Source organism: Culex pipiens, chromosome 2 (assembly GCF_016801865.2).
Source record: "Culex pipiens pallens isolate TS chromosome 2, TS_CPP_V2, whole genome shotgun sequence".
In the NCBI taxonomy this organism is placed as follows: domain Eukaryota; kingdom Metazoa; phylum Arthropoda; class Insecta; order Diptera; family Culicidae; genus Culex; species Culex pipiens.
Window position 1 is genome coordinate 2,312,324 of NC_068938.1, and position 11,899 is coordinate 2,324,222.

The 11,899-nt window shown below is 39.1% G+C and overlaps 1 protein-coding gene across 1 annotated transcript; it reads right to left on the reverse strand.

Moving 5' to 3' along the window:
- Positions 1-5,756: 5,756 nt before the first annotated feature.
- LOC120417305 (MORN repeat-containing protein 3-like) lies at positions 5,757-6,653 on the reverse strand. Its single transcript, XM_052708544.1, has 3 exons — positions 6,511-6,653; positions 6,005-6,476; positions 5,757-5,949 (listed from the first exon to the last, which is right to left on the reverse strand). Exons 1-3 carry the CDS (start codon positions 6,651-6,653, stop codon positions 5,878-5,880), a joined length of 687 nt encoding a protein of 228 aa, XP_052564504.1. The 3' UTR covers positions 5,757-5,877.
- Positions 6,654-11,899: the final 5,246 nt, after the last annotated feature.

An 11,899-nucleotide genomic window follows, 5' to 3' on the forward strand; every position in this document is an offset into this window, starting at 1 on the left:
AGCTCGTTGTGTGACACTTTCGTGTCGTTGATTGATGACCTCGTCAGCCAGCCAGCCATCAGACAAGGTTTTTGCCACTTTCCCCGTGAGTGGTTCGAGTGTCATGTCAAATTTATGAGTGGAAATTGATAACTCTCAAGTTCAGCTTTGATGGGGTTGTTGAACCACTTTCGGAAATCGATTCAAGGGGACAGGCTCATTGAACGATTAGTGAGCTGCACCCCGAATTGGCGAGATTAATTCAGCAAACTCTCACGAGGCACAGCTTCCAAGTCAAGAAACCAATCGATCTTATCTAATTAACACGCCTCCAGTCCAGTAAATCCAATTCATCGAACCAGTCGAGCATGGAATGCCAAAGGAAATTTATCAGCTCGGTGCAATTCCTAGAAGGATATATTTGCAGCGCCATCAACTAGCACACGTGGACAATTTATCGTCACGGTTCATTGGAGACAGTGGCATTTCCACGTAATATTCAATAAGCATTCCCTTTTGCGCTTGGGAATCAGTTTAGCTCAGTCCCTTAGTAAGCATTTCTTCGATATTGATTTTGCTGAAAATTCCCATGACGAAACAAATTATTTCAAATTTAACTATTCTTAAGTTGTATTTAAAAAAAATGATAAAGTTCCAAACACTTCCTTCCTCCTCCATCACAAAAGTAGACTGACAATTTGCACAGTAAAGCCCATAATCCGAAATACCTTCCCGAAATTCCTTAACTCAGCACACGTGGATGACCCTCATTCTCACAAAACAACCCTCATCAAGAGCAGCCCAAATTCACTTTATCAAAATTATGACCAACCAAAAAGTGGCCGAACGTGCCGACATTTACGTTTTAGTAAGGGGATAAAATTTGCCCACTGCAGGAGAGTGCGACAGAGAGGCTTGAAGACATCCGTACATAATTCACATTTGTCATCGACACCTGACCCGGAGACACCCAGTCAGTAGCAGATTGCCTTTGGTGTGATGAGCTTTGAGATGATTAATAGGGTTGAGGGTGATGAAGGTTAAAGAATTTGAGATAAATTCAAAAAACTTTAGAACAAAATGAGGTAATTTTGCAATACAATAAAATAACATTTAAATATTCATAAATAAAACTTTTTTTCTATACTGAAACAGCTAATTTATGATAAGGATAATTCTGAAAAAAAATTTAAATTACTCATTTCGGGGTGAGATAGAGCCTTGCTTACTTAAAAAAAAATTATAACAACAGTTTATTTGTCCATGTTCATTTAATAATAATATCTTTTTATAAACATTAGCTTGTTCACGGTCTGGACTATATTAAATATTTCAGATCAAATTCAAAATGAACTATTAAGAAGAAAGCAGCCAAACAATTTTTGTTTTAGTTTTAAGCCTTCCTCATTGAGGTAAGGCTATAATCCTGCTCTAAAAATGAACTTTTCACATTAAACTCGTAGACCCACCTTCACGTATACCTATCGAGTCAAAATCGAAAACTGAACAAATGCCTGTCACCAAGTTTTCTCAGTACTGGCTGAAACGATTTAGGTCGCATTTGACTCGGTTTAGGGTCCCATTGATCGAGATTTAAAAAAAATGTTTCGCTAGTAGTTCAAAAATTATGTAATTAAATGTGGATCTCACTTAAATGTATGATTAAGTTTGTTTTAATTTGAAAAATCAGAAAACTTAACATTATTCGTTTAAAAATATCTAAGAAAAATGTGGTGACACTCAGAAAACATAATTCTTTTATTTTTATATTTCTTGTGATTCCTACAGTGGTTCTGGGTGAAAACAGTCACGGTTTTAGTAAAAAAAATATTGTTATGGCTACATCTTGAAAACATCACACATCATCAAAATTTCAATTTCGAACGCAAAATTAATAAAGAAAATAAAAAAAAATAATGCGGCATTTTTTGAAATTTCTAAGAGAAAATCATCGTTATTTTTCATAAAACTTGCAGCTTTACCATATTGATTTTGACAATCTGAAGCTCGAAAAATGTAATTTTTGATCATTAAAAAATATCCTAAAATAAGAAATTTCAAAAATGATAATTTTGTGCATTATGTTGTGTTAGAATGTGAAAAAATCCTAAGCCTTTGTCCAAAACATCAAATCGTTCATAAATTTAGGTTTAGTTTTTTAAATATATTTTCATAGTCTTTTTTATGGATAGCTGCCATAATTTTATGGAGACTTATAAGTAAGAACATTTAAAGAAAAATGCCTTCTTTGGCCATTGAGAAAATACCGACAAGCTTTCAACAAAATTAAAAAAAGCAAGCAAAATTTAGTCGTTTTTAGGAAAATTGCTCCTTAGATTGATATGTCAAATTCCAAATTATACGAAATTCGAAGGGGTGCTGTAATAACTTATTCTGATTTCGTGTGAGTTTTCTTTCCTTTTTTATCTTTTGTATCATTCAATTAAGCTTTAATTCAACATATCACAATTCTTCATCATAACTGTTAATAATACAAATCGAATCAACTCCAGACACACTCAACAAATCCTTTCAGGTTCAAACTCCCAAAATTGATGGACATCCCCGCGTCACGTCTTGTTCATTTTTCAAGCCCCATTAACTCCTTATCGTTATCGTCCACCGTTCAACGCTCTTCAGCACCAACGGCAGCAGCACCATCGTCCAAAGACACGAAAACCACTCAATTTAGATGCAGCCACCGTCGTCGATGCCGTCACTGCTTTGGCTGGTTGGCGTTTTGTTTCTCAAGGATCACGTAGTTATTATCCAATTATCTCTAATTTCTCCCCTCGGCCAGAGATCGGACGACGGCGACGATGACGCGACATCGGGGCCAAAATCCGGAGCGGCCACCAAAAACACACACAGCCGGGTAGAATAATGGCAGAAGCAATAAAACCGATATGCCACCTCCCCCCCTCCAAAATGCATCCTTGTTGGTTGATCCATTTTCCACGGATGGCAGCACCGTCGTGTGGAAGGACACACGACAAAGGATCTGCGCGGTAACTTAATTTTTGAAGAGCACGACCAGTTCACTTCCAGCAAAGTTCGCCATCGAGATGGCTTTTTATTAGCTCTTGGGGAAGTGGCACACGTTTTGAAGGCCACATTTTTTTTCCTCGCGAAAAAAAGTACTCAGACAGACATTTCTTGAGAGCCATTTTGATTACATTAAGGAAATTGACATTTTGCAACTTCCTTGAAGCAAACGAGCAGCCTACAAGCCTGACAAGCACTAGAATTAAGCAATTATTACCGTGAACGTAACAACAGCAATCAAGATAGAATCTAAACTATGCACCCGGTAACGGTTTGAGTCTGGTCTGGAAAAGGGAGTGTGTGCAAGCTGAGCAAAGCAGGCTGAGCATATTTTGCAAGGGTTGTTCAACGTTGAACAGGATACAAAAAAAATCCAACCTTCACTAGGTGTGCAAATGAGTGCATTTAAGTAGGCGGGCAAGAAGTGCTAGATGCTTGAAAGGTGTGCAGCGTTACCATTAGTGTTGAGCGAACTAGGTCTAGTAGGCGTTGGTCATCGAAGGTATGTAATTTCATAGTTGTAGGCTGACCCGGTTCGCATAAATGACCCATATGCATTTTCATCATTTTTGAGTTTTTGATGCAAAAAAACAACAATATCTTATACTTTGTTCTAGAAATATAGTTTTTTTTGTGATGTTTATTTTAAACAAAAATTGCTTTGAAACCTACATTTTCAAACATTTGAATGGCTATATTCAGTGTAGCTGATTTGTTCTGAAAATATCGCTTCCATAATTAAGAGAAAGCTGAATAAAACGGTATTTCGCGAACTGTGATCCGCACAAAAATGAACATATTTTATGCGAAACAACCCCAATAAATGACTAATTAATTAGTCTGCAAAAAAGAAGCAACCGTAAGTGGTCGAGTGGTTTCCCGAGCAAAAAAAAATTCTACCGAACCAAAATCGAATCAATCTGCGTAATTTCCTATTAATTATAGATTCTTTTTTGCGCCTTTCTCTTCGTGCCCTCATTGCTATCAATATTCGCCACTGATGGATGGTCGAATCAAAAACCAAAAATGTGCAAAAGAGTGCGGCTTGGGAGGTAAATCAACACCCACCGCCACCACGTGGTTTGTGCAAATAATTTTGGGAGCAAACGGAAAAAAGTTGTGAATAATTTAATGTTTTAGTGGTCCAATAAATATTGAATTAACAGCCAGTTGCTCGACGCAACTGAAGTAATCAATCAAGAGATGAATATTTTATGCTGTTTTGCCGCCGAAATGGATTGATTTGTTTTTGTTTCAACGATTTGTGTTGTTCTGCGAGTTCTGGAATATTTACACCCGAAACTGCGTCGTCCTTTAGGCCGCGCACAGTTCGCCGAACATCAAACTGCATTAGCGTCGTCTTTATTGAACTCCAGTCAGGCTTGGCGGGGACGATTTATTTGATTAGATGATGGCATAATAGCGATCCCATTATGCCATCTCGCCGACGTCGTTATGCACCTCTCTCCCTCTCCAGCTCCACGCCCTAATGACTATTGATTTTTCCGCTCGATGAGCCTGCTTTTGCGTGACTCAATTTCCCCGTTGGAGGAGTCAGTGTCTTCTCGAGTAGGAATATCGAGCAACAGACAACAGGCTGCAGCAGCAACGGTGGGAAATACCTTAATTGCCCACGGCACTCGCACTCTTGAGTTGGCGAGGGGTCAAAGCATTAATGCATAATCACTTGCTTCCTCAGATATGTGATCTATTTTTGGAGATAATTGCGATCTTTTTCTACAATAATTGATCCTTTGTAGTACGCTGTTCCAATTTGGGTCATTCTTCGCCAACGCACACAAAATTTGCCCCAACCCATCTCCGATTTGCATGTAACGTATTTTTTATTATTTTTCCTGATGGAGGGGCGGTACAACCCCTTCCATTTTTGAACATGCGAAAAAAGACAAGTTTTGTAATAATTTGCAGCATGAAATGGTGATGAGATAAAAATTTGGTGTCAAAGGGACTTTTATAGAAAATTGGAAAACTTTTTTTCATCGAAAAAACACTAATTTTTTTTAACTCCTTAATTTACCGTTACTCAACTTTAAAAAAATTTGGAACATGTTTTTTAAGGGAAATTTAATGTTCTTTTCGACGCTACATTAACCCAGAAGGGTCATTTTATCATTTAGAATAATGAAACAATGGATGAAGCCTGAACATTTTTGAAAAAACCAAAGTGCACGTCTTTCTTGGGACCCCAAACTTCATGCTTTTTCTCGAGTTGAGCCTTCGCAGAAATTTTATTGGTCGGTGTATGAATGAAGTAAGTTTTTTAAACATTCATTGCAATAGCAAAAAAAAAGTATTTCAAAAACATCGAGAGCTCCTATTCTCAAGTTCAAACCAACTCCCTGACATAACCCCACCACTTCACGTGCTGTGCAACCAAACTCCTTATTTGTGTCTCTTCGATTATTCCACGCCTGCCGTGTTTTTCCCCCAGCTCCTTTCGAGTCCAAAAAAAAACTTTTTTTCCCGCATCGTGACACGCACGACCGACTCGGAACGCACGCACTCACACGCACGACCCGGGGTGATTACACAAACCATAAATCTTGAAACCATGTGTGTGAGGGATAGAGAGAGACCACCAACATTCGACGAAGGAAGGATACCGCAGAAAAACAAAAAAACCCAGAAAAAAAATCGAGGAAAAATTCCCATAAATAAAAGTGACAATATTTTGCCCGGGGTGTTAACCTCCTCTCTTCGGATACACAAACAAAAACAACAAAAAACGCACATGGTTTAGCGAACGTGGACAAACAACCGCTTCCGGCCGTCGTTGGTCCAGCGGGTGGCTTTGTTTATCGAAAAATGTTTGACCAAAGTAAGCTGTGCCGGTCAAATTTGGAGTGCCTTTGAGTATTGATCCATCCACTCTTCGAAGATTTCAGGGAAATTTGCCAATTTGATCTGAAATTGACGCTTTTGATGTTTTTATGTTTTCAAATCCTGGTGGTGAATTTACCTCCGGAATCGGATAAACCGTCGGCCACAGCACCTGATTCCGGTTCCAGTCCTCCAGCGTCCCCGTCCGGAAAACCCCTTCCGTCCAAAATCCCCGCTGAATCTGTCCCGTCCGGCTATGCACGTACAGTCCTTCGCCATGCTTCTGCCCCGCTCGGAACTCCCCCTGGTACAGATTCCCCGTCCCCCCTTCCAGCAGTGTCCCCAACCCATCGAACCGATCACCCAGCCAGTGGCCCATGTAAAAGTTTCCACTGTCGAACCACATAAATCCACGTCCGCTGCGTTGATCCCGACGCCAAAAACCAACGTACTTTCCACGCTTGTAGTATTTCACGCCAAATCCGTGCTTCTGACCGCCCTCCCACGCACCGACGTAAATCTTGACGTACAAATCCGTCGTCCCGGGCTCCTTCCGGTACACAATTCCGTGACCATGCCTGCCGATCAAGACAAGATGTGACAAGAGTGAGCTTAGTTAAGTGAACACCCTCGCTGACCTCAAACCGTCCCGCCAGCTGCCCTCGTACAGCAGGCAGGCCGTTCCGCTGGACCTGCTGGCCGATGCCGGACCGACGGTTCCGGCAGTCCACCTCGCCTTGGTAGTGGGTGGAGGTCGTGAAGAAGGAACGGATTTGGCGCGGAGACATTTGTCGGGAGTTACATGAAGGGGGAGGCAAGGCTGACTTGATGGTTTTTGAGTAGAAATTTCGATTCGATACCTCAAATTTAAATTTCTAGATTTTTCTCAAAATTCAGCTAAAGTTAACCACAAAAAACATCGACCAACAAAGTTTCTGCACAGGCTCAACTCGAGGGGAAGCATGATGTTTGGGTTCTCCCAAAACACTTGCACTTTGAATTTTTCAAAAATATTTAGATGGGACCGAGTAGTTTTTTCCCAAAGTTGGTATGGGACCATCCATAAACCACGTATACATTTGTTTGAAATCCCCCCTCCCTCCTCGAGGACAATTTCCATACAAAACAAATCTGTTTTCGTTTGGAGCGTGGACAATCGCTAACCCCCCCCCAGGGTGTCCACGTTGTTTATGGATGGTCCCTATGGAGAATTAGGGCGGTTCGTCGCTGTTGCATACAAGCAAAAAATTTCCATACAAACTTTGGAAAAAAACTATTCGGCCCTGTCTAAATACTTTTGAAAAATTCCAAATGCACATGTTTCTGGGGACCCCCAGTGCATGCTTCTCCTCGAATTAGGCCTGCGCAGTCATTTTTGAAAAAATTTGTAGTTCAATGTTAGCGAGTCTGGACTGTACATGTTTTTTCATGTAATTTTGCCCGCTGAATCTGAAACTGCTCTCTGATTGAGCTAAAGTGTTAAAAATATATATCGATTTTTGGTCATGTTTTGATTTCTATCGGTTTATTTGATTATTTCATTTTGAGTGATCCGATTTTATTTTTCGTTTTTCAAAACGCAACTTAAAATGATAAATCAATAAATAATTAAAAAAAAAACTGTTTTTTTATTGATCCACACACCATCAACTCCACTTATCGTTTTGACATGCACCGTCATCCCAGTTGAAGCGTATTGTCACCGGCCCGCCACGGTGGTGGTGTCCAACTGTGTGTGATGGCGTACAAAATTGCAATAAAAACAGCTTCAAAGTGATATGTCACGTATCTTCCATCATACTCATCCCCGCGGAGCTGCTCCACTCCACGTGGCAGCAGTGTTTATGAATGTTGGTTGGTTTTTTTCTCTCTGTCTGTTTTTCCAATCATGGAAAAATAACCCAATAAATTCAACATGAGAATCTCGTTTGGAATTAATTACGAACCTGTCTGTTTTTATTTCAACTTGAGTATTTTTTTTTTCGTGAGTTCTCGTGTTTGCCCGCAAGCTTGATGCATTAGCATACAGCAAGAAAATATAATTTTATTGTCCTTTCTGTGAAACGTATTTTTAACCGCATTTCCTTCATTCATTTTACATTTCTGCCATCAAATGCTACCCCTTAAATTATTCACCTGAAATGCGTCCTTCCAACTAACGCCCCAAATTGCAGCAAACTTTCAAACCCACCCATCAAAGGAGGCTGCGCAGCAGCTTCTCGAGGGTCCAAGTGAGCCGTGACCATTACCGAACTGCTTTGGCCGCACCTTCGTTCGGGTGTGGGTGAACTGCACCGGAGGAGAAACATTTACGGGTTCAAAAAAAAAAAAAAGAAGGACCGGGGCAAATGTTTGCTTGGGTGCGCAAAAATAAAAATTTAATTTATTTGACACGGAAAAATTCATGTTTGGGCACTGATCCGGTGCTATTTTCTTTCGGGTGCGCTATTTCGAGTGTCAAGGCCGGGGAAACTTCAAGAGTGTGGCAAACTGTCGAATGGGAAGCTTCAACAGTTGGGCTTCGTAAAGCGCGGTTCCTGTTTTGCTCACGGTTCGTCTAGTGTTTTTCGACAGCTCATGAAGCAGCACGATTTCTTTTTTAAGTCACGTAATCCGCTGATGGAAGCAAGTTTTTCTCACCTAGTTTGAGGCGATGCTGACGGACGTGACCAGAAGGTATCGTGCAGCTCAAAATGAAAAAAAAAACAAAAAAAAACTAGTTTTATTATGTTTGAAGTGTTTTTTTTTTATTTTGTAAGTAGAAAAATGATAAAAGGAATAATGAAAATCGAAAAAAAGCTTAATAGGCTTTTATGGCCGGAATGAAATAAAAGAAAATCGACCAAATCAACTAAAACGACGAAAATTACCAACCAAAATGATCAAATCGAATCGTTCAAAGGCCGAATCGACTAAAATTACCAAATCGATCAAAATGGCTTTAACGATAAAAACGGCCTAAACGACCAAATCAACTAAAATAACCAAAACGACCAAAATTGCCAAAATGATCCAATCGACCAAAACGATCAAAATGGCCTAAATGACTAAATCGACCAAAATGACCAAATCTACCAAAATGACCAAATCGAGCAAAATGACAAAATCGACCAAAACATTCGAATTGACCTAAACGAAGAAATCAACTAAAATGACCAAATCGACCAAAATTACAAAATCGATCAAAATGGCCTAAACGACCAAATCGACTAAAATTAACAAAACGACCAAAATGACCAAATCGTACAAAATGGCCTAAACGATCAAAACGACATAAATAACCAAATCGACTAAAACGACTATATCGATTAATCGATCAAAATGAACAAATCGACCAAATCGACTAAAATGACCAAAACGATCAAAATGGCCTAAATGACCAAATCGACTAAAGGACCAAATCGACCAAAACTACCAAATTTACCAAAACGATCAAAATTGCCTAAATGGTCAAATTGACCAAATTGACCAAATGACCAAATCGAGCAAAATGACAAAATCGACCAAAACATTCGAATTGACCTAAACGAAGAAATCAACTAAAATGACCAAATCGACCAAAATAACAAAATCGATCAAAATGGCCCAAACGACCAAATCGACTAAACTTAACAAAACGACCAAAATGACCAAATCGTACAAAATGGCCTAAACGATCAAAACGACATAAATAACCAAATCGACCAAAACGACTATATCGATTAATCGATCAAAATGAACAAATCGACCAAATCGACTAAAATGACCAATCAAAATGACAAAATCAATCAAAATGGCCTAAAATAAAATTACCAAAACGACCAGCATTACCAAATCGTATAAAATGGCTAAAACGACCATAACAACATAAACGACCAAATCGACCAAAATGACTATATCGATTAATCGATCAAAATGAACAAATTGACCAAATCGATCAAAATGGCTTTAACGATAAAATCGGCCTAAACGACTAAATCGACTAAAATAACCAAATCGACCAGAATTACCAAAATGACCAAATCGACCAAAACGATCATAATGGCCTCAATGACCAAATCGACCAAAGGACCAAATCGACCAAAATGACTATATCGATTAATCGATCAAAATGAACAAATTGATCAAATCGACTTAAAATACCAAATTGATCAAAATGACTTTAACGATAAAAATGGCCTAAATGACCAAATCGACTAAAATAACCAAATCGACCAAAATTACCAAAATGACCAAATCGACCAAAACGATCAAAATGACCAAATCTACCAAAACGAACAAAATGGCCTGAATGGTCAAATCGACCACATGACCAAATCGACCAAAATGACAAAATCGTCTAAAACATTCGAATTGACCTAAACGACGAAATCATCTAAAATGACCAAATCTACCAAAATGACAAAATCGATCAAAATGGCCTAAAAGGCCAAATCGGCTAAAATTACCAAAACGACCAAAATTACCAAATCGTACAAAATGGCCTAAACGATCAAAACTACACAAACGACCAAATCGACCAAAATGACTATATCGATTAATCGATCAAAATGAACTAATCGACCAAATCGATCAAAATGGCTTTAACGATAAAAACGGCCTAAACGACCAAATCGCGTAAAATAACCAAAATTACCAAAATTACAAAAATGACTAAATAGACCAAAACGATAAAAATGGCCTGTATGACCAAATCAACCAATGGACCAAATCGACCAAAATGATCAAAATGGTCTAAATTACCAAACCGACCAAAACAATCAAAATGGCCTAAATGGCCAAATCAACCAAAACGAACAAAATTGCCTAAATGGTCAAATCGACGAAATAACCAAAACGACCAAAATTAACAAAATGACCAAATAGACCAAAACGATCAAAACGGTCTAAATGACCAAATCGACCAAAATGACCAAATCGATCAAAATGGCCTAAATGGCCAAATCGACTAAAGGACCAAATCGACCAAAATGACCAAACCTACCAAAGCGATCAAAATGGCCTTAATGGTCAAATCGACCAAATCACCAAATCTACCAAAATTACCTAAACGATCATAATGATCAAATCGACCAAAACGATAGAATTTGGATGCATTTCTTCAGTAAGGAAGGTAATACCTATAATTTTTTTTTTACAATTTTTCGTATTTAGCTTTTTTAATGCTTCTTCATTGATTGCAATTTTTCTTTGAAAGTCAAAATTATGTACAAATATGAAATATCTAAACAGTCGGTACAACCTTCTCTTTTCCATCCTAGGTCAGCAACCTAGCCGCCTTCTCCACAGTTCGCTGAGCAACTTCAAAATGCAAATTTGCTGCGAAAACAGCAACTTTGCTGTTTGTGCATCGTGCCCACGAAGCAAGATTACAGAGTTGTGCAACTTGCACCGACGGGGTGTGGAAAACTTTGCTCTTTTTTGCCATAAAACTTGTTTGACTTTTGCGTTAAGTTGGACCCATTAAGTAATAGCTGTCTCGTGGGGAGGGAGGTGAAATCTCGGTGCACTTTTTGACAAATTCCCCCAAATCCTCAGTCGATTATCAAATTTATTCAAGCGCTCGACCAAAACGTGGAACGAAAGCAACAAAATACAATCAGATCAGCCAAAGGTTTCCAATTACCCCATCAGATTATCGGTGGATTATAAAAATGGAACCAGCAAAGGTCCATTTTGTATCGTTTTTTTTTGCTCCAAGAAGCCCCGCAACGCCATTCCAGAGAGAGCGGGAGAGAGAGATGATAAATCGCCCGGGCACGGGCATAATGCAAAATTGTTGTATCGTTTTTAATGCGATATTATTTTTCATCAGTCCCATCGTGTTTCTCACCCCCTCCTCGCTCTCTTTCCTAAGGAGCATTTGTTTGAAGCTCAACCCTCCCTCCTCCTCATGTGTCACAAGACTTCCATCACTGCGTTGCGTTGCTTTGCTCCGCTGGAGAGGCTCGTAAAATTTTTATTAATATGAAATTTCAAAACGCTACATTTGAAGAAATGTTTTCTGAAACTTGCGTTTGAATGCGCCTGAAGGTATGTCGTCACTTGTGGCATT